Source organism: Microtus ochrogaster, chromosome 21, assembly GCF_000317375.1.
Source record: "Microtus ochrogaster isolate Prairie Vole_2 chromosome 21, MicOch1.0, whole genome shotgun sequence".
Lineage (NCBI taxonomy): Eukaryota > Metazoa > Chordata > Mammalia > Rodentia > Cricetidae > Microtus > Microtus ochrogaster.
Genome location: NC_022022.1, coordinates 32,698,983 through 32,721,741, shown reverse-complemented (window position 1 = coordinate 32,721,741; position 22,759 = coordinate 32,698,983). Strand labels below are relative to the sequence as shown.

At 40.2% G+C, this 22,759-nt stretch overlaps 1 protein-coding gene and 1 pseudogene across 1 annotated transcript in view; both read left to right on the top strand.

The window, feature by feature from the left end:
* The first annotated feature begins 1,631 nt into the window (after positions 1-1,631).
* The window catches only part of Metap1 (methionyl aminopeptidase 1), a 32,211-nt gene continuing 11,083 nt past the window's right edge, over positions 1,632-22,759 (top strand). The window contains exons 1-7 of the mRNA XM_005357432.3: positions 1,632-1,803; positions 10,065-10,116; positions 12,000-12,112; positions 13,511-13,571; positions 18,648-18,739; positions 19,921-20,004; positions 22,621-22,757. Coding sequence (XP_005357489.1) covers positions 1,690-1,803; positions 10,065-10,116; positions 12,000-12,112; positions 13,511-13,571; positions 18,648-18,739; positions 19,921-20,004; positions 22,621-22,757 — 653 coding nt within the window. The 5' untranslated portion in view covers positions 1,632-1,689. The remainder of the gene's footprint in view (positions 1,804-10,064; positions 10,117-11,999; positions 12,113-13,510; positions 13,572-18,647; positions 18,740-19,920; positions 20,005-22,620; positions 22,758-22,759) is intronic.
* On the top strand, positions 15,322-15,421 carry LOC113457271 (annotated as a pseudogene).

Below are 22,759 nucleotides of genomic sequence, written 5' to 3'. Positions count from 1 at the left end.
CTCCAGTCTGCCTCCTTCTTCTTCCTCCTCCTCCTCCTCCTCCTCCTCCTCCTCCTCCTCCTTCTTTATTTATTTATTGTGTTCTGCCTACATGCATGTCTGCAGGCCAGCAATTGAATTTAGGACCTTTAGACCAGCAGGCGGTGTTCTTAACCACTGAGCCTTCTCTCCAGCCCCAGTCACAGCTTCTTAAAGTTAATCCAAAGAAAGACTGTTTTCATACATGATGAATGATGGTAGGAAAATACTAGAAGTCATTGTTTTCTGTAATGAAACCATTATGCTTAAGAGCAAAACACCAAGTATGGTAAAACAAACAAACAAACACTGCAATTCACAACATTCCAGAAGTCTGCAGCAGCAGGGTTCAGGCAGCGTTTGCTGGGTTCCCGTGTGTCGGTACCCACGGGCAATGCAGAGCGGGCATGCAGTGGGCTCAGAATCAGCTCGGCAGAGAAGTCCTGATGCACATGTTAAGTGCTGCCGGAAAAACTTGCAATGCATTTCGTGTTTAATTTTGAATGACTTTTGGTTGTTAGGCTTCAAAAACCTTTCACTATTGCCACATACTTCGCGGCCCCCACTTTAGAAGTCGTGAGCCATAGTTTCGGAAGCTGGGGTTTGTAGTCATATGTCATATACAAACATACATATATGCAGTCACTGATTTTTTTGGTTAAATGTATGCATTTTTATTAGAAGTTAGAGTGGTTATACAGCAAAAGTTATTAAAGAAAATATGAGCTTTTTTGCTCTGTTAAGGTGGAAAAGATAAAAAATAACAAAACTCACAGTATTTAGTAGATGATCAAATAAATACCAGGTTTTTGCTTTTTGTTTTCTTCTAGTGGCAAACACAGGTTAGAAAAGAGCAGCTCTGGAACGTACTGATAATGTGTAGTTGAACAATGTAGGCGACAGGTTTATATCTGATAAACTCTAAAAGATTTTTTAGCTTCCACGTTGCTTGATTAGCAGAATTCTCTCAAACTATAAAATCAGATTCATATAAAAATCGTTGGTATTGAACAATCTGACAGTTACTAGCACTATTTATTTCAATTGGGGGGTTGTGAAGGAGCAATGCTCGAGGAGGAACTGATTTCAGTTCTATCTCTGTTTCATTGATTTTTTTTTTTTTTTTTTGAGAATGAGCATTATTTATTTGAGGATCAGTCTTGGGCAAGCACTGCCAGAGAGAAGCGCAACTCAGAAAAGGGAATTAAATTCCCAGGAAGCGCCAGGTGAACCAAGCAGGGGATCCACACCCTTTCCAACCACCTGCGAGAATGGGGAACACCGAGGGCTCAGGAATTTCGCGGTCCGCGTCGCTACGTCACGCCCGCCGCCAGAAGGCGCCCAGACAACGGAAGTGGCTACAGGGTCTCCTCGGACCCCACGTGGCGCCGCCGGCGAAGCTAGGCTAGGCAAGCCTGGAGAGGCAGGACGAGCTGCCGGGCGGGGCGCCACTACGCGTGCGCGGCGAGGGACGGGGCAGCAGGGGAGCGCGCGCCTGGAGAGGGCGGGGCGCTGGTTGCGCGTGCGCGGCGGGGGCGGAGCGCGCAGCGTAGGAGCGGACCCGACTCCTCCCCGTCCGGCGCCTCGGTTTACGGGCCGAGCTCCTCCCGGGCTGGTTCTGTCCCCTCCCTCGGCCGTTCCTCCCTCCTCCTCCTCCGGCAGGCAGGCAGCATGGCGGCGGTGGAGACGCGGGTCTGCGAGACGGACGGCTGCAGCAGCGAGGCCAAGCTCCAGTGTCCCACCTGCATCAAGCTGGGCATCCAGGGCTCGTACTTCTGCTCGCAGGTAGCCGCCCACCCCGCGCCCCTCCGTCTCCGGGCCCTGCCGCCTCCCCCACGGGCCTCGCAGCGGCCCGGGCCTCGGGAGCCGGCCGCCGGCTCTCGCGGGAGCGGAAGCTGACCCGCGGCGGGTTCGGGCCGCGCTTCGGCGCCGGGGAGGGCGGCCAGGTTGTGGGCAGGTGGGAACGCGCGGGATGCGGTGGCCCGCGACCTCCGCCCTAGCCGGGGTCGGGTCTGGACGCCGCGGGCCGCGCTCCGGGGGCTTCTCTCCGGTGCCTGTGCCATCCCGGACGGAGACGGAAACGAGCCTCCGGGGCCTCGGGGTGGCCGCAGGCTCCTGAAGAGGGGAGCTGGTTCCAGCCTCATGCCTCTCGTGTTTTACTACCGTGCTTTGACATTTCAGCAACTTCGGATGTGGGAGTAGAGAGGGGTCTGTGTAATTCATTCTTTTCCGTTGGCATCTCAGATTATTAATGGAGAGAACCGGTGAGTTAAAGAGATGAGTCACTTGTGTTACTGAAGTTCCCATGGAGTGAAGGGACAGTTCCCTCAAGGGTTATGCTTTAAGGCTCTGATGTATTCGAAGTTTTGTGCAGCTGAGCAAACCCAGTACTAAATGGGCCCTGACAGAAGTGTGTGTTTACTGAACAGCGTTTGTGTTCTTTGCGTTTCGAGACTCAGAATGATGGCAAGGCAGCAAGAGGTAGTTATTAGGCTCTTAGTTGCAGTTTGCTGATGAGGGACATAGCAATATTTTGATGATAAACTGATGGGTTCCTGGGAGAGGTGAATTAATCAATAGTCCAGAGGTCTTAGTATGCTAATTCCTGCGAGATCTTGAGTAAGTGAAATTACTTAACTTCCCGAGTTCCGGTGTGAACCTGCATAGAGAGAATGGTGGACGGTTTTCCTTCTGTATTTTTTGCATTGAAATTAAGGTAAGGCGTGTAGCCTTACAATGTAAGGCGTTTTGTCCTTTAAAGGATTCCAGTTTAATTTAATACTGATATCTAAATACAGTTGAATAAGAATAGTTATGTGGCCAGGCGGTGGTGGCGCGCCTCTAATCCCAGCACTTTGGGAGGCAGAGGCAGTCGGATCTCTTGACTTCCAGAAACCCTGTCTGGGGGAAGATAGTTATGTGAAAAGAGCAAGACCAACTATTTTCAAATATAAAGTACTTGCAAAAATAAATGTAAAATTAAAACTTATGTTTAAAAGCCTTTACAATTATAGATAAGCCATTACAAGAGATCATCACTGTTGTATGAGTCTTGTTTTTAGAAAGTATATCATCCTTGACCTTGTTGCTGCTGTCATTTTGCAAAACGTTGCACGTGAAGTGGTTCTTGATCTAAAAATAGCATTAGGGCTACCAACTTGATACAGGGACTCTCGTGGTTTTAATATTTTACAATTCTAACTTACTGAGTTCTGGGTGGAACCTTGACTTAAAAACAAAAATTTCCTTTGAAAATTGTGACCCATCTAAGTAGATTAATGTAGTCTACACAGTGTTTAAAGTTGGGAGGTGTAGTAGCACACGCCTTTAATTCCAGCACTTGGGAGGCAGAGGCTGGTAGATCTCTACTAGGCCAACCTGGTTTATATAGTGAGTTAAGGGCCATCATATGGGCTGGAAATTGAGCCTGGGTCTTCTGGAAGAGCAGCCAGTGCTCTTAACTATTGAGGCATCTCTCCCAGCTCAGCTACTACTACTTTCCTTCCTTCTTTCTTTATCTCTCTCTCTCTCTCTTGCTTTTTCTTTCTCCCTCCCTCTCCTCCATCTCTCTTTTTTGAGATAAGAGTTTTACATGTAACAAAGAAATAGAGGCCATGGATCTAAGAAAGAACAAGAGGATTTATGGGAAGGTTTGGAGGGAAGAAAAGGAAGAGGAAATGATGTAAATATCTATATCTGTATCTAAATGCTTAAAAGGTTTTGGAAAACTGTTCATCAAGCGTAGGTGGCATTTGTTGGAACACCTTAACTTGCTTATGGTAGGAAGAGTGTAGCCTGTGCTGGAATCTGTAGGTGTGTTACTAGTATTGTTGCTCTACTGTCATCAGACACTCAGAGTGGCTTATGCTGTCTCTTCATCCCTGTTATTAGCTGCCTTGGCCACCTTGTAAAATTTGTCACCAGTTAGTTGTAGTGGTTCATTCATTTCTCCACTGTGATTCTTCACTTCATAAGACACGGCTCAAACCAAACCAGACCGGATCTTATGTATAAAAGTCACTTTTCCCCACAGTTGGATCATGCTTATTTCAGTGATTAGATTGTCACTACTTTTGGTGTTCTGACTCCACAATTAGGGTAGCTTTTCTCAGGCTAAGCAGATTGCCTTGCTGTAGTCATGGCTGTGTTTATACTCTTTACTGACTCTGAATGTCACTTGTCCTGCGAAATTGCAGCTGTTCTTTCAGCCCTGGTAAAGACCTCGATCAAGTCACTGTAACTTTTCCTAAACACAGTGTTTTACATAAGTGTGAGACTAAGACATTTCCTTGCTATTGGGCATGTTCTTTTCACAGTGGTTTGTTTCCCTCTGCCTCTCACTCTTCCTTTTCCTAATACTAGCCCCCTTGTCTTTGGAACCAAACTAAACCAAACTACAGAGACTCCTGTTATAATACCATAACTCTTACAACATTTTAATGACCTGCAGTTACCTTATTTGTTAGAAAATAGTATCTTTGATTAGAAGGTGAGCTATCATTTTCCTGGCTGAATGCTCATTTCCTTGAACTGTGCAGCAAGTGGTCAGCACGTTTGGATGGATGAGTAGTGTCTGAATTGGCAGAGAGAGGCTCCTCTGCTGTTACTTCTGGCTTCCTTGTCTTTTGGAAATGGGGCACTAATATAATAGTTCCTACCAAATAGTTTTGGTAGATGAAATGAGTAGATAAGGCACTGACCAGAAAAGTAAACTATATAAATAATATCTCAATTTATTGTTAAAAATGCTGTATTTTATGTTTAAAAACAAAAATATTTTTATCTGAGTTGTTTTATTTTAAGGGAATTTCTTCCTTTAATAGAATAAGACTTGTTATCTTTAAAATTGATCTTTCCAAAGGTTGTAATATTTTGAGTGTCTTGGTGGGTATCCTTTCTTACTAAATTAATAATAATCGTATGTACAGTTGTAGGGAGAGGCTGCTTGTTTGTTCGGCCACCTGGCTAGCTTAGCCCCGAAATAACCACACAGAAACTGTATAATTAAATTACTGTTTGGCCCATTTGCTCTAGCCTTTTATTGGCTAACTCTCACATCTTGATTTAACCCATTTCTATTAATCTGTATATCGCCATGTGGCAGTGGCTTACTGGGAAAGATTCAACATGTCTGACTCTGGCGGCTCTCTCTGACTCCACCTCCCTTCTCCCAACATTCAGTTCAGTTTTTCCTGCCTACCTAGGTTCTGCCCTATGAACTAGGCCAAGGCAGTTTCTTTATTCATTAACCAATGAAAGCAACACAAAAACCCCGCCTACCTAAGTTCTGCCCTATCAACTAGGCCAAGGCAGTTTCTTTATTCATTAACCAATGAAAGCAACATTTAGACAGAAGGACCTCCTACACCATTTCCCCTTTTCTGTTTAAACAAAAAAGAAAGCTTTAACATAGTAAAATTATATATAACAAAACGGTTATCAAGCAAGAATTACAGTTAAAATATTTATATCTATTTTATCTTATCATAACAAAGGAAAACTATATCTATTCTTTAACTCCATCAAAGACTCCAGAAGGATATAATATTACCTAAGTAAACAGGAAGTGCGTTGTAAGCAACTTCCAAAATTGACAGAGACATCTTATTGCCTGGATAGTCACCCAAAGTTTTTCTGTACCGCTGAGGGATCCAACTTTGGCCTACCGGCCCATAGTATCCAGCAGACTTTTTCACAAAGCAGGATATAGACAGTTCAGTAGCTTTCTTTTGTATCCTGCAGAATGTCTCACAGACTCTTTCATTAAGCAGGAACCCTGAAGGATCATCTCACCTTTAGGCAAGTTCAGCAGTCATTTTTCTTCGGTTACTGCATGTCCAGTTCAGCAGTTCAGGCAAGAGCAGTTTCTTGCCCAAATGGCTAAGGAGCCTCTTAGATGCCCATCTTTTCTTGAAGTTGCTTGGTGCTGCCTAGAGCAGATGTGTCTCACTATCATGAAAAATCTTAAGTTCTTAAAGATTTAAAATGCCATATTCTGAAGGTCTCTGAAAGATTGGAAGAATATATAACTGAAATATATCTCTATACATCTGTAAAATCTAACTAACATGACTACAAGCTGGACTATTATAGATGATTATCCATTAACAACCTATATTTCTTAATTATACATTACATTTTTTAAATGAACTACACAATCAGACCACCTCAATCAAGAGCAGAAATATACATGTAACAAGATTGACCTTAAATTTGTATCAATAAACCAAGATCTATACCAATGCAAATTATTCATATCTATATCAATGTACCCTACTATTCTTCACTTGTAAGAGTTTTGTTTTTTGAGATGGGGCTGAGGTTTACTCATTTTTGTGTTCTCTGAAGTTCCTTGTGGTGTCAGTGTGCTCTCAGTGCATTGACTGAAAGTTGAAGGAATGGGCCTGCTGTGGAAAGTGGAACTTTACTCATATTTTTTATATTAATAGATACAAAGGTGTATTATTAATTACTGTCATTTATTATGGCTGAACTTAAATTTCCAGTTTCTTAACTGCTGTTATTTAACAAGATTCTGTGCTGTTCATTGTCTTGTCCTGAGCCAGGTGATTGCCTGAGAAGGAACTAAATGATGCGTTGTTGTTTGCGGATGTCAGAGCTAAAATGTCAGTGACTGTAGCTAGGTGGAAGGAGATTGCTTTTGCGATCAGACCTGGGTGTCAGTCTTTGCTCCGTAGCCTTGGATAACTCTTATATCTTCTAACTTATAATAAAGAGAGGACTGATGGATGGTACCACTCTTAGAGTTAGGAAGAAGGTGAATAGGATCGTGTACATGCCTAGCCTAGGGCTTGGTAAATGTTTTCAAGACGGTTATTACCTTATTTATCATTTAGATTTATTTAATCATGTGTGAGAGTGTCTGCATGTATGTATGTGTACCATGTAGGTGCCTGGTGTTCTTGGGGGTCAGAAGCAGTCATCAGATCTCCTGCAATTTGAGTTAAGGATGGTTGTGAGCCATCGTATGGATGCTGGGAACTGAAGTAGGGTCCTTTGCAAGGGTAGCCAGTGCTCTTCACTGCTAAAGAATTGCTCGGGTCCAAACCTCATATATTGAAAAAAAAAAGCTTAAAAATATTTGAAAGTAAATATTGTTTAAGAACATTTGGGTATGTGAATTCGAGGCCAGCCTGGTCTACAAGAACTAGTTCCAGGACAGGCTCCAAAGCTACAGAGAAACCCTGACTCAGAAAACAAAACAAAACAAAAAGCATTTGGGTAAATAATAATAATAATAATAATTATTATTATTATTATTATTATTATTATTGAAACAAATTCTCATTATACAGTCCAAAATGGGTTTTCCCTGAGTATTTGTGGCAATCCAAGCTTAGCTTCTTTATGCTGGAATTCCAGGCATATACACCACTATGCCCAACTTATGTCTTGGGCAAGTTCTTGCAACCAGTTCTTTGAAAACAGCAATGACAGAATACTAACTTTATTCGGTCCATAGGTTACTAGTACATACTAGATGTGCATTCCCATCAGCCATGAGTCTCCGCTTCTGTCCTTGTTCATCTGTGATGCTGTCATTTGACACTTGGCTCACATGTAGGCAGCAGTAGGTGTTTCTCATCCAAAATGTCATGTGACATTTTGTAAAAATGAATAATCAGAAGGAATTGACCAACCAAAATGAAAGTATGACAAAAATGATAAATAATAATGTTGGATATAAAATTTAAACCAAATACAGAAAGGCACATTTTGGGGGAAGTTGGATAGATGGGACAGTATGAAGAGCATTTGCTGCTCCCACAGAGGACTAGAGAACTAGAGTTCAGTTTCCAGAGCTCATATGGGGTGGCTTACAGCTGCCTTAAAATGCCAGCTCCTGAGGGTCTCATGTCCTCTTCTGGCCTTTGTATACGGAACTTCATATGAATGCAATGTACGCATGCAGGCGCATACACACAGACACATACACGCATAAATAAATCTTTAAAAAATACATGTTGGTGATGTGGGATTGTTGGCATTGCAGGCTTTCTAAAGACAACTAGATATGTAGCCAGAGGAAATGGTGGTGTGTATCTGCCTTTTGGCATAAGTGTTGGGAGTATATCATCTTAGGGGGGCACCCGTTCATGCTGTAAGTAAAGTACTCGGCTAGACGTTAGGCATTTAACAGTAAATAAGATGGTTCCTTACCGTTTGAGACAAATATTACGTAACTAGCTGCATAACTTAAGTTATAAAGACTAATAAAAAGACACAGTGTTATGCAAAGGGGGAGATAAGGGGCGTCAGAATATGTTAAGGATGACTATTTAGCAATAGTAGATATCAAAAAGACTTTCAGCCTAGGGAACAGCCAATACCGAGTTGAGCATGTGACTGTCACCAGATACGTACCCAGAGTTAAGATACGTACCCAGAGTTAAGGCTTTTTTTTTTTTATAAAGATTTAAAAAAAATGTATGTATGTGGGCTTGTGGATGTGTGTGTAGTGCCTACTGAGTACAGAAGAGAGCATTGGATCCCCTGGAGCTAGAGTTACAGGCAGTTGTAAGCATCTTATGAGGGTGCCAGGAACAGAACTTGTGTCCCTTGAAGCTTGTGACTGCTGAGCCATCTCTGTCCACATTTGTAATGATCCACGAGGTCCTGAACTACATAGAACTGGCTTTTAATACAGTTTTTGCTTTGCTGTGAATGATAGGGTGGACTATAATAGGAGCTGATTCTATATAAAATAATCTTTACAGCCAATAGGAAAACTTAAGTTTTTTATACCCACTACTTTTTTTGAGGGGGTGGGTTAAAACATTGAGAACTCTCCAACTCTTGGTTACTGTTTTCATTGCTCTGGCCAACTTCCTGAGGAGAAAAAACTCAGGAAGAATGACTGTTTTGACTTATAGTTTAAGGAGGGATTTATGGCTCATTGTAGTGAGGAAAGCTGGTGGGCCAAGCATGAGGCTGCTGGTCACATTGTTTGTAGTCAGGAAGCAGGGACAGACATTAGAGAGCGGGGTGTAGTGAAAGGGGAGTGAGCCTACTTTTCGTCCCGCCTGGCTTCCACGCAGCTATTTTTACACCCGAAATAACAACACAAATTGTATTCATTTAAACACTGCCTGGCCCATTAGTTCTAGCCTCTTATTGGCTAACTCTCACATTTTGATTAACCCATCTCTAATAATCTGTGAACCACCACGAAGTGGTGGCTTACTGGGAAAGATTCAGCATGTCTGACCTGGCGGCTGGCTCCATGGCATCTGTCTCACTGCCTTCTTTCTCCCAGCATTCTGTTAGGTCTACTCCGCCTACCTAAATTTTGCCCTATCAAAAGACCAAGGCAGTTTCTTTATTAACCAATGAAAGTAACACATAGACTGAAGACGCACCTACATCAGCGGGGTTCCTTCCTTAAAGCTCTACAACCTTTCCAAATAATACTGCCATCTAGGGAGTAATGTTCAAACACAGTACAGGGGTGGCCTGGGGCAGTGCTACCCTAGTACTATTGAAGGCACTACACAGTCAGGCTGAACTATAACTATAACCCTAACTTAGATTTCTTGAGTTGATGGCCCTCCCTCCTTTCCTCCTTCCCTCCTTCCTTCTCTTCCCCCTTCCCCTCTTTTTGGGTTTTTGAGACAGGCTTTCTCTGTAACAGCCTTGGCTGTCCTAGAACTTGCTCTGTAGACCAGGCTGCCCTTGAACTCAGAGAGATCTGCCTGCCTCTACCTCCTGAGTGCTGGAAATAAAGGTGTGTATTGCCACTACTACCTGGCTGATGTCATTTTTTAAGCTTTTTATAAATATTTATTTTTCAAACGTTTGTGTTTTAGTCTTTTTATTTTATTTTATTTGTTGTTTTTTGAGGTAGTCTTTCAATGTGTAGTCCTGACTGGCCTGGATCCCATCTGCATGCTGCTGCCTCCAGAGGGGTGGGATTAATGGCATGTACCATCATACCCGGCCAATAGCTGTTTCTTCTGTGGAACAGTCCTTAAAACTGTTTCTGATTAAGGAAGGCCTGAAACTGATTTCCTTGTTTTTTCTTTTAGGAATGCTTTAAAGGAAGTTGGGCTACTCACAAGTTACTACATAAGAAAGCAAGTAAGTAACACTGCTGCTTATCCTTACACCCTTGGCCTTGGATGCAGCTGATGAGCCAGCATTAGAACTTCTCCTGGTTCTGAAAGTATAATTCTGACATCTGGAATTATTATTCTTTGGTAATATGTAATAAAATACATAGAATTACATCTGGTTTATCTTGTTTCATTTCTTTAATATGAAAACATGAGGTCTTTGCTGAGTAGATGGCTCTAACTTGGCTAGTACCTGATAATGCCCTAATCTTTTGGCACCCTCTTGTCTTTGCTAAAAGTGTCTGCACATTGTAGGCGGAGGATACAGGGGCTGTTTGATTTTATTTGGTCAGATCTCTGTTGCTCTGTAGCTGATGATGATTTTAAATCCCGACCTCCCTATCTCTACCTCCCAAGTGCTGGATTATAGGCATGTATTACCAAAACCTTTTGATTTTGGAGGTGTCTTGTATTACCCCACAGACTATTAACTGTTTCTTAGCCATTGTCAGCCACACTGGTGTGGCTGTTCTTCAGATACCCTTTCTGTATCGGCTCCTCATCCTGTAAATGTAATTATTAGTGTGGCTGACCTGCCATGGTTTCCTGGCAACTGACAAGGACTTCTGTGCATAAAGCACTGCCTCTGATGCATACGGTTTTAGCAGGTAGTGTGGTAGTTGCTGAAATCTTTCTGTCTTGGTGATTTTGGTACCTTGTACTCATCTGCCTCTGTTTTCTAGGTTTGTTAGATTGCTTTACCAAAGCATCTGAGGTTAACCAAACCATCTTTGAAGGAAAAGGGAATACAATTTTTAAAAGATATTATTTTTTGTGGTGGTATAAAGTGATATCTATCTTAATGGGAGTGTTGGGTTATCCACGGGAGGAAATGTAGTCTGCCAGTGGGAAATACTGTCAGTGAAAGTTTACCAAAGCTTAAAGGAAGAGATTTGCTGCTTTTGGTTTGATCCTTGAATGAAAGTGTACAGCTTGGAGGTCATATATTTTGGGCCTTATAGTGCGTGAAGTCTGATGTTCCTTGGCACTGCCTGTATCTTATCTGAACCTAGTGCATTGTGGATTTTGGAAAACAGATACAGCGTCCTTTGCTTTCCCAGCTGTTTAAGGTTTTGCTGCCAGCCTCAGCTCATCAGGATTATTAGGACTCACGTACTTGTCGAGGATTAAACGGATCCTGAAATGTAAGCTTACTTAAATTTTCAGGTGTAAATTTCTAGTGAGTTCTGTATAAAGATTAGAAAAGAACTTGTGTTTCAGCTTTGTTTGTCTTGATAGCTTTTGTGTTATTTGTTTGAGGTCTGCTTTCAATACTTCTTTGAAAATACTGTTTGTAGATGGGCAGGAATGCAGATCAGCAGGGAGATTTGAAAAGCTGCCTTTTTTTTTCTTTTTCCTTGTTCCCTTCCTAGGAGGTTGGTAAAGCACAGCCTTTTTGAATTTGTTTTGAGACAGGATCTAGATTTTTTATTTATTTTTTTCTTTTTTTCTGTTTTTTTTTTTTTTTTTTTTTTTTTTTTTTTTTTTTTTTTTTTTTTTGCTCTTTTTCTAGGATCTAGATTTTTTAAAAATTTCATTTACCATTTTATTTGTATTTGTGCTTGCATGTGCAGGAAAAAAAATACATGCTACATGGTTGGAAGGAAGTCAGGACTTTTGGGGGATATAGTTTTCTCCTTTTGCCTTGTGGGGTGTTGGTGCCTCCTTTATTCACTGAGCCAGCCATCTGGATAGCCCTGAGCCTAGTGATGGAGTACTCTGTGTGACCTGAACTTAATGACCCTCCTACCTTAGTCTTCCAACTGCTGGGATGACAGATGCGCGCCACTCTGCTCAGCAAAAGCCTGGATCTTGTTTGTCCTTCACATCTGTCCATCTCTCTCCCAGAAGACGAAAAGGCAAAACGGGAAGTGTGTTCCTGGACCGTAGAAGGAGATGTGAACACTGATCCATGGGCAGGCTACCGGTACACTGGTAAACTCAGACCACATTACCCACTGGTGAGTATGTCAAGTAACTGGGATGTATCACTGTCTTTGACCAGTTTTCAATTTCCTGAAATTAATGCTTGTAATTTGTATTCCAGTAGTGGGGCACGAACAGGAAGGAACAGCGAACATTCTAGAGCTCAGGGTATTTTGTTTGGGAGCTAGTAGGACAGTTGGCAGTTGTGGAAGAAGTGGAGAAGATTTTAGATATAAAGACTAAAACTTTATAAATTTTAAATAAGAGTGGGATAAATATTATCTCTCTCTCTCTCTCTCTCTGGCTTTGGCTTTTATTTTTTTTTATTATTTTTTTTTTGGTTTTTCGAGACAGGGTTTCTTTGTGGCTTTGGAGCCTGTCCTGGAACTAGCTCTGTAGACCAGGTTGGTCTCGAACTCACAGAGATCCGCCTGCCTCTGCCTCTCGAGTGCTGGGATTAAAGGTGTGTGCCACCATCATCTGGCTTGGCTTTGGTTTTTCAAGACAGGGTTTCCCTTTGTAGCTCTGGCTGTCCTGGAACTCCCTCTGTAAACCAGGCTTCCCTCAAATTTACAGGGATCCACCTGTGTATGACTCCCAAATTCTGGGATTAAAGGCATGTGCAGCTATACCTTCTGGACTCAAGAGTTTTAACATGACAATTCACTTAAGTTGAAATTTGCTACCCTTGAATATTTAAATTGACTTGTCTTGTACTTTTAATAAAATGAATATGTATTTAATATAAAATTTGGAAAGCTACCAGACACATAGGATGTTTCTGTATCCCCTTCCAGTGATTGTGTCTAGGAATGTGTACTTTTTTCCTTTTTGCTCTGAGACGCCACTTTGTTCCTGTTTGGAGCAAGAGCATGGTGATTTTTATTTTTTTAAAGATTTACTCCTCTTATTGTTTAAATTCTGCATTTCTATCTCTGTGTGGGTATTTGCACATGAGTTCATGTGCCAGCAGATACCAGAGAAGTCGGGTCTCCCTGGAGCCACCTGATGAACACTGGCCATTTCTCCAGCCTCATATATATGAGCTCTTCTTTCTCAGACATGTGTGGCACTGGCACAGAAAGTAAGCTTAGCGTCAGTGAGTGAGCTAGGGGTCTTACAACATTAACATGCCAACTAGAATTAACTTTCATTTTTTTCATTCATTCATTCATTTGGGTTTTTGAGATAGAGTTTCTCTGTAGCTTTGGAACCTCTCCCAGAACTCATTCTGTAGACTAGACTGGCCTTGAACGCACAGAGATCCTGCCTCTGCCTCCCTACTGATGGGATTAAAGCCGTGTGCCACCACCAGCCTGGTTTAGAATTGACTTATTAAAAACTTCTGCCTGAACCCCACTCTTCACTCTTCTTCCCAGGTTAATTTTGTTACTAGTTAGTAGGTTCTGAACTGATTTTGTTAATGTTTTTAGATGCCAACGAGGCCAGTGCCCAGTTACATTCAGAGGCCAGACTATGCTGACCATCCCTTAGGTAAGTTCACTTTTCCGTTTGTGGGCTTGGTTATCACTGCAGAGGAAGGAAGGAATGCTCTGTGTAGAGAGTTTTCAGTGCTGGACATGTAAATGTAAACATGGTTCCTTTTTTTTAAAGCCACATTAAAGTATTTAAGATAAAGATTTTTTTCCCCCTCTTTAGGAATCTGTTCAGTTCTGAAAACAGTGTTTATGTGGCTATTAAAGACAACATTGAGAAAATGTTGTATTTTGTGTTAAATGAACTGCCAGTTGGGAGGGAAAGGCTTTGATTTTCTTTTTGCTCTTAACCTAAATTAAGACAAAAGTTGATTCTGAAGGCCAGAGTGAATCCTCACTCAGACTGGGCTGTAGCAGCGGAGAGGATGGCAGTGGTGGTGTAGGTAGTGTTGTGAGCATGACGGGGATGACTGCGATAGTAACTGATATTTATTTCTGCTTAGCATGTGTCAGGCACTGTGCTAAGTTCTTTGCACGTGTTACTCCATTTAATACTTTCTACATTTCTGAGGTAGGTTCTGTTGTCTTCTCTATTTTATAGATAATAATAGTGAGACATGCAGAGAAGATGAGTAATTTGCCACACAGGTCAGTGGACTTAGTCTCTGACCTTTGAACTTGTACAGTATTTAGGTTGGACTAGGTGTTGACTGGCTTTGCATGTCAGAAATGAGAATGGTTGAATACCAGTGGTTTTTTTTACATCATTTGTTTATTTTTAAATTTAAAATATTTAACATTTTTTATTCTTGACATGATCTAACTACCTAGCCCAAACTGGCCTCCTGGACAGTCCTCCTGGCTCAGCCTTCTGAGCATGGGATTCCATGTCTGCTGCCTCTGTGGACAGCTTGTACCGCTGAATGGGAGCTTAGATAGCTGCTTTGCTTTTAAGATGTGCGGAGCCATGGCATTACTTTTCTATACGTAATTTTAAAATTTAGTTAAATTCATTGCGAATAAGTTTAAGGAAAAGAGAGTATAGTAATACCTTGGAAACATGTAATTTTATTCTCCTTTGAATGTAGTATTAGCTTAGTATTTTAAGAAATAAATAGAACTTTTAACAGAATAGAATGTTTTGCATTGAAAAGAAGTCCTACTCTGTAGAGGTTTAAGAATATTCCCAAGATATTCTGTGAGTTTATATACAAATACACACAAATATATACAAATGTGTATACCAATACATCTTTTCACCTTTTTGTCCTTTCTTAATGTGTTAATATATTGTGATGTGCTCTATATGAGTTCATATAAGTTCTTTAGTTCTAATTTTAATTTCATTGTGTGGGCGTGTCATAATTATCAACCAGGCCTCTACTCATGAATGGTTAGATTAGATTATTTGCAGGGTTTTGCTTCTGTGAATTTGATTGTAGCTTCTATTCTTGTAGTTTCATCTTTGTTCATAATTAGAAATAATCTTTTTAGGTTAATTGTGTAATGGTTTGAATCAAAGGATATATTCATTTTTATTTTGAGATATTAGAAATATCAGAGTATTTTGCCAATTATTACTCTCATAAAAACATGAGCATGAGCCTCGGTGGTGAGCAGACCTTTAATCTCAGCCCTTGGGGGGGACAGAGGCGGGCAGATCTCTGTGAGTTTGAGACCAGCCTGGTCTGCAGAGCTAACTAGAGCCAGGACAGGCTCCAGAGCTACACAGAGAAACCCTGTCTTGAAAAACCAAACAAAAACAAAACAAAAATCCTCCAAAAAACAAACAAATAAAACATGGGCATGCTTGCTCTGACAGAACATAAACTAAATTTGAACGATACAGTGAAGACTAGCATCCTCTTTGAGGATGACACACAACTTCAGGGAATGGATCAAATTTTAAAAGAAAAACACTTTGCTTCTCTTCCATTGTCACTGCATTACCAGCATTATTTGTTATCAAGTTTGTATGGTATTTATAAGTCTGAAAGGTTGAGAAATTGTATATTTTACTTTAGCTTACATTTTTAAATTATAAGATTTATCATGTTTTCATGTATTAAAAATTGTATTTTCTTTCCTTTTCCTTCATATTCTTTTTTTTTAATATTTATTTATTTATTATGTATACAATCGTCTGTCTGTATGTATGTCTGCAGGCCAGAAGAGGGAACCAGACCTCATTACAGATGGTTGTGAGCCACCATGTGGTTGCCGGGAATTGAACTCAGGACCTTTGGAAGAGCAGGCAATGCTCTTAACCACTGAGCCATCTCTCCAGCCCATCTTTTTTGGTTTTTCGAGACAGGGTTTCTCTGTGGCTTTGGAGCCTGTCCTGGAGCCAGTCCTGTAGACCAGGCTGGTCTCGAACTCACAGAGATCCGCCTGCCTCTGCCTCCCAAGTGCTGGGATTAAAGGCGTGCGCCACCACCGCGCGGCCTTCCTTCATATTCTTAACCCCATTAGACTAATAGTTTTTTCAGAGTTGATTTCTAAAATGTTCTTTGTACATTAACACTCTGAATTATATGATAAAAATGTTTTTTCTTCAGCTGAATACTAATGTTTTGTCATTTTATTATTCAAACTTTCCGCATTTGTATATAGTAAGATACATGTGTCTTGTATTATTATATTTGATTCTCATGTTTTTGATCTGGTGTTTGATTGGCCCGTTTGTAATCATATGCCATTTCCAAATTTGACTACTGGAAATGTTTTCATATTTGCAGGCCTTGCTCCTGTCACCTTTGTCTTTTGTTTTTTTCAGAAATTTGCTGAGTATTCTTGCATGTTTCTTTTTCTGTATTAAGTATGTAATAAGTTTGTCTTGATTCCCAAAATATCTTGTTGGCATTGTTTATTTATTGTTTGTTTATTTTGTTATTGTTGGCATGTTTTCTGTTGTATTAATCTCCTTTTATATTTTTAAGTGAAGTTTTCAGAGTTCCTTTTTGAAGCTCTTTTTTGTTACATTTGTTCTGGGTACTTTATTGTTTAGTAGTTATTAGCTTGTTTGTATTATGGTAGGCAGAGTTTTTGATTTTTGACATCTTGACTGCTAACTTACTAAATTATTTTCATCCATTTATCAGATGGTTCTTTTGTTCTGTGTCTATGTAAAATCTGAGGTTGATAAAGTCTTTGTCCTTCCTTTTACATTTTATGTTTTCTTTCTTTTACTTAGTCTGCTAGTATTGCTGGAGTAGCATTGTTCCAGATGCTCTTTTTTTTTTTGATTTGAGATTTATATTTTAAGGTGAGCAACCCAAGTTATGAGGATTATCTTTCTGGATAGTCATTTACTTTCTAATATTGAATTGATAATCCTGTCTTTTGATGTGAATCTTTTCTTAATTTATGGTAATGAAAAGTTATTTAGGGGGCTTCAGAGAGAGCTCAGTGGTTAACAGTGCCTTCTGCCCTTAAGAGGATCTAGCTGCCTCTGACTCCTTCCCTAGGTGTCCATTACTCTGACTGACCTCCACACACCAGCACACACGTAAAGAAATTGCAAAAAAGTTTGTTTGGGCATTTTCCATTTCAGAGAATGAAAACAGGATTCATTTTCTCCCCAAGATTTTGAAATTGCTATATTGACTGTTTTAAGTATATATAAAACTTGAATTAGACTAATTTCATTAATGAAGATTATTTGGATAGGATTTCCCATTTGTGTAAAAATAATAATCAGGGGGGCTGGAGAGATGGCTCAGTGGTTGGGAGCATTGCCTGCTTTTCCAAAGGTCATGAGTTCAATTCCCAGCAACCACATGGTGGCTCACAACCATCTGTAATGAGATTTAGTGCCCTCTTCTGGCCTGCAGACACACACAGACAGAATATTGTATACATAATAAATAAATAAATATTCTTTAAAAAAATAATAATAATCAGGTATTTCACAGCCATATTTACCTGGGGCTTTATAATACAGAATGTGGTCCTTTCTACTCCTTTTTCACTTTTCAGATGTTAGTTAGAGCCTACTAAAAGTCATAAACCAGTCTGGATAGATGACTCAGTGTTTAAGAGCATTGGCTGCTCTTTAAGGGGATCCAGGTTCAAGTCCCAGTACCTTCCTAATGGCTCATATGCTACTGTAATGTCAGTTCCAGGGGACCAGATGCCCTTTCTGGCCTCTAAGACCACAGGACATGCAGACAGAATACCAGTACACATGAAACTTAAACAAAACAACCCCCCCCCCCCCAAGCCAACAAAATCCCCTAGACAAGGTCCTAAACTGTATTTTGAGTGACAGCGACTTAGGTCTGGTTTTAGAGCAATAAGGCAGTTGATGATTATTGCTGGTGCGTAGATGCTTTATTCATGGCATGAAAGCCGTTTGTAAATTGTGCTGTTCATCATTAGTAAATCTGTGAGTACACAACCTGGCATACAGTCAGTACTCTGTAAACATTGGCTGGTTCCTAGTAGAATTTGTAGATATTTTTCTTCAGTTTCTTTTATTTCCTTCTTGTGTTGTATAGCATGAATAATAAAAGCCCAATTGGGGTTCAACCTGAAGATCAGAAAAGCAAAGCAGCCAGCCACTGGCTCTTATCTCAGTCTGAAAATGGGCAAGATCCTGTCTCCGCCAATCCTGAAGATTCCGCACCCCACTCTATACTCCTCTGAGTTCACGTCGTCTCCCCTTGTAGTCTTCTCTCCACCCAGCCATATCATTCCTGTCTCCACCTCCCTAATGTTGGGATTAAGGCCTGTAATCCCAAATGCTGTGATCACCTATGCGTGAGCTGTTTTACTTTTAGCAGATTCCATCTTGTGTAGCCTTGAACTCACAGAGATCCACCTGCCTCTGTCTCACGAGTCCTGGGATTAAAGGTGTGTGCCACCACTCCCTGGCTTGTATGGTGACTAGTATGGCTGCTTTGCCTTCTGATCTACAGGCAAGCTTTATTTATTAAAGCACAAATAATATACCACTGTAGTGTTGAAAATACTACATATTTTTGAAAAAAAAAAGTTTACTTGGATCCTCTGAAATTGAAATAGTTTTGTATGGTACATAAGGAGAATCAGCGGTTACCAGGTCTTCAGGGTATAATGTACTGAGTCTGTCTTTCTGTTGGTTGTGGTTTTACTCACTCATTTTCCGTTCCAGGAATGTCTGAATCTGAACAGGCTCTCAAAGGTACTTCTCAAATCAAATTACTCTCAGCTGAAGATATAGAAGGGATGCGACTTGTTTGTAGGGTAAGTTGTTTTTCTTCACGCGTAGGACAGGGTTAAGAGGAATCACAGGAAGTCTGTGATTAACGGTTTATGAAGCTGTAAATTTTAAACTCTTACTAACCATCCCTTTCCTTTACCTATTTTCAAAACATTTTTATATTTAAATAATCTATTTTAGAATAAAACGTAAGCGACTCATCTGTAGTTGCCATTTTCTTTGATCAATTTTGTATTGTTTGTTTATTTGTATAAACATATTTACTGAATTGCAAAGACAGGAAGATGAGCATGACTTTGCTCAAGAGTTTTTGTAGCATTGTTCTTATTTTGTTTGTTTTTCTGAGATAGAGTCTCTGTGTATCCCTGGCTGTTCTGCAGTTCACTCTGTAGACCAGGCTGGCCTTAAACTCAGAGATCCACCTGCCTCTGCCTCCCGAATGCTGGGATTAAAGGCATGTGCCGCCACCACCTGGCTACCAAGCATTATTTTTCAGAGTGAAGTTTTTAATGATCGTTCTATGTTTACAAATGTTATAGCACAGGACAAGGTCCAAGGCTCACACAGAGTTAGACTAAAGTCTTGTGAGACACCTGTGTTTGGAGTATGGGTGGGATTAGAGACACAACTGATTTTGTTCATTTAGATGCTCACTTAAGGCTTTTGTGCAGCATTTTAAAGTGATTTGATGCTATTTATTGTCTGGAGAATCTTATTTCTTTTGCTTACTATGATTTTTTTTTGAGGAAATTCATTAGGTTTTTCTTACGTTTCCTTTCATGCTCCCCCATTTTAGAAATGTAAGACTGTCAGTTGGTAGTTTACCTAATTTAGGATATAAATCTTCATTAAGCTTACTTATTAGTGCCAGATGGTGGTGGTGTATGCCTTTAATCCCAGCACTCTGAGGCAACAGCAGGTGGATCTCTACGAGTTCAAGGACAGCCTGGTTTACAAATCAAGTTCCAGGATAGTCACTGCTGTTACACAGAGAAAGCCTGTCTCAAAAACAAAAAGTTATTAGTAAACTTGTTTATCCCAATTTTTATATGCATTTATTTTTACATACTTTTATGTTTCTGACTATTAAATATTGCATCCAAAATTAAATGATTTTATTTGACTGATTTTTCATAAATCATAAATCAAAGCTAGTATAGAGTATAGGTTGTTTCATTTCTTCTTGAATGTACTTATTTTTCAGCTTGCTAGAGAAGTCTTGGATATTGCTGCTGGGATGATTAAAGCAGGTGTAACTACTGAAGAAATTGATCACGCTGTACACTTAGTAAGAACTTTACTTTTTTATATCAGAAGTTTCAAAAATTCATTTTATAATGTCCAAAATAACTTTATTAAGTGAATTTGAAAGCTTATTTTTGTGTTGTTTTGAATATGGGAAGCATTCTGTAGCTATTAATTGGTAAGTATATCCTACCTATAGATCTTGGGCCTCTAGGCATTCAGCCAGCAGCAATTGAAAATGTTTTGGAAAAAAATAACTTAGGTTTGTACAGACATGTTTGTGTTATTTTATTCCTTGATACTGTTCTCTAAATAGGAATATTTACAGTGCAATAGTAGATAACAGACTGATGGTTTAAAGTGTGGGGAGGATGTGGATAGCGTATATGCAGACACTACACTGCACTGAAGACTGGGGTGTCTGCACATTTGGTAGAGGGTATTGAGGACCCGTCCTCCACAGGTTCTGAGGCATGACTGTGCATGTGATGCTGACATCCAGGGACGCTTGAGAACTGTTATTCTGAAACCTCAGGCTTTTATCAACTTTCATAGAATAAACCATACCACTACATAATGCCAGGCATTCTGAAATACAGAATAAACTGCAGAAACTAGACTAGAAATTAGTTTCCCTTTCATACACACAGGAAAAAGGCAATAAACAGATGAGATGGGAGAATCCTGTCCTAGTCAGTGTTGCGTTGCTGTGAAGAGATGCCATGGCCACAGTTGCTCTTACAAAGAAAGCATTTAATCTGTCCTTGCTTACAGCTGTGGAGAGTCCATTACTTTCTTGGTGGGGGCTTGGCAGCGTGCAGGCTGGTGGTGGGAGGAGGATAGACAGTAGATAGAGGAGGGGAGAGAGCCAGTCTCCCGACCTGCTTTCTCTAACAAGGCCACACCTTTGTCCTACCAGAATTCTACTCCCTAGTGACTAAGCATTCACATAGATGAGCTTGTGGGTCTTATTGAAACCACGACATAACTTCAAAATCTTCATTCACAAGATAATAAACAGATCAGATAAAATTTGTAGTATATATTACATGACAATATCTTTTGTTTTAAAATAAAGATTGCTTGTTAGAGTCTATTAGTTGTAGACTAGTGTCTACATCGTGTGCCTATATTGTGCACACATGTGGACAGTGGGTTCTAAAGATCTCTCTATCCATCCATTGCCTGTAAGGATGAAACTGACCCCCTGCCGTGGCAGTGACGATGGTATTGTAGATGGCGACAGCCTCCCTGAAAGAACTGGACTGTGTGTCCTGAGTTTATAAAAATGTTTTAAAAATTAAAAAAGAAAACATCGTTGGAGGTATTTTTTTAGCAGTCTAGAATTTATTGCTTGGTTTATGTGGGGTGGGATTTATGTGTGTGTATGTAGTTCAGAAAAAGTTGTGAAAGTCAGTTCTTTCCTATCATGTGGGTCGCGAGGATGGAATTCTGGTTGTCAGGCTGGTGGCAAGTGACTCTGCCCTCTGAACCATTATGCTGGCCTTGTAAATTTTTTTATTTAGCCTTATATGAATTCTGAGTTGGGGTAATATATATATATGTATATCATTGTTAGGAATTTTGAACACTTTCTCGGGCTAGGTGCCCTTTAATGTGCCTTTATATTTACTTGTTTGATATCACCAGCATCCTCTGGAAGTAGGTGACTAGGTGTTTCTTTTGCTTCCATTTTGTAGGCCTGAGGAGAAAGAGGTATTACATCACCCAGGGTCATAGAACTTCTAAGGGGTGAGACTGACGGTCTACTCCAGGACAGAAGTTGTGGTAGCTGCAGAAGCACAGAGCACCAGGAGGATGTCATTATTTGCTGTGAAGCACATTTCTACCTCAGGGAACTTCAGTTGCCTACAGGGTTCTAGAAGTAGTGGAATCTCTAGTAAATTATGGACCGTTTATTCCACAGATGGTTATTTTCTGCAGTCTTAGAGACTTACTAGACGGAAATCAGTAGAGCCTATGGCACTCTGAGTACCACTGTAAGATTCACACGCCACAGAATATCATATGTTGCAGAAAGTACTTTACCATTTCTTAATTATACATGTGTTAGTTTTCTTGTTATAGGGATGGAATTGGCCTTAACATAACAGGGTATTATTGAAGGTGCTTATTAGTATGGGCTCTTTTTCCTAAAAATATGTTTCACAAGTAGTAAAGTCAGTAAACTCTTTATATGATGACAGTTATTTGTATTTTGTGAATTTGATTCTCCTTTACATGAAGAGCAGTAAACTGGTTTGCAAACAGTATATTTAATTGGTATGTAGCATACTAGACACTGGACCAGGTAACATCTACTGGCCTGGCATGGTGTCATCATATGTCTATAGTACTGTTTCTTGGTCTGTTAGTTCTAAGAAAACATGGTGTGTAGGAGAGAGAGAGAGAGAGAGAGAGAGAGAGAGAGAGAGAGAGAGAGAGAGAGAGTCTGTGTGTATATTTGCCAGTACACATTCATGCATATATACATGCACATATACCTATACACCCATCACTATTTTCAAGTAAAATATCAGTTCTTTATAGTAGCATCTGTCTTAAAAGTCTTCAGATTTTACGATCTGACTAATTGTATATAGATTTTTTTCCTTTTGTCCATTCTAAATGATTTTCTTTGTATTTTAATTTACCATAGGCATGCATTGCAAGAAATTGCTATCCTTCTCCCCTGAATTACTATAATTTCCCAAAGTCTTGTTGTACCTCAGTGAATGAAGTCATCTGCCATGGGATTCCAGACAGACGGCCTTTGCAAGAAGGTGATATTGTTAATG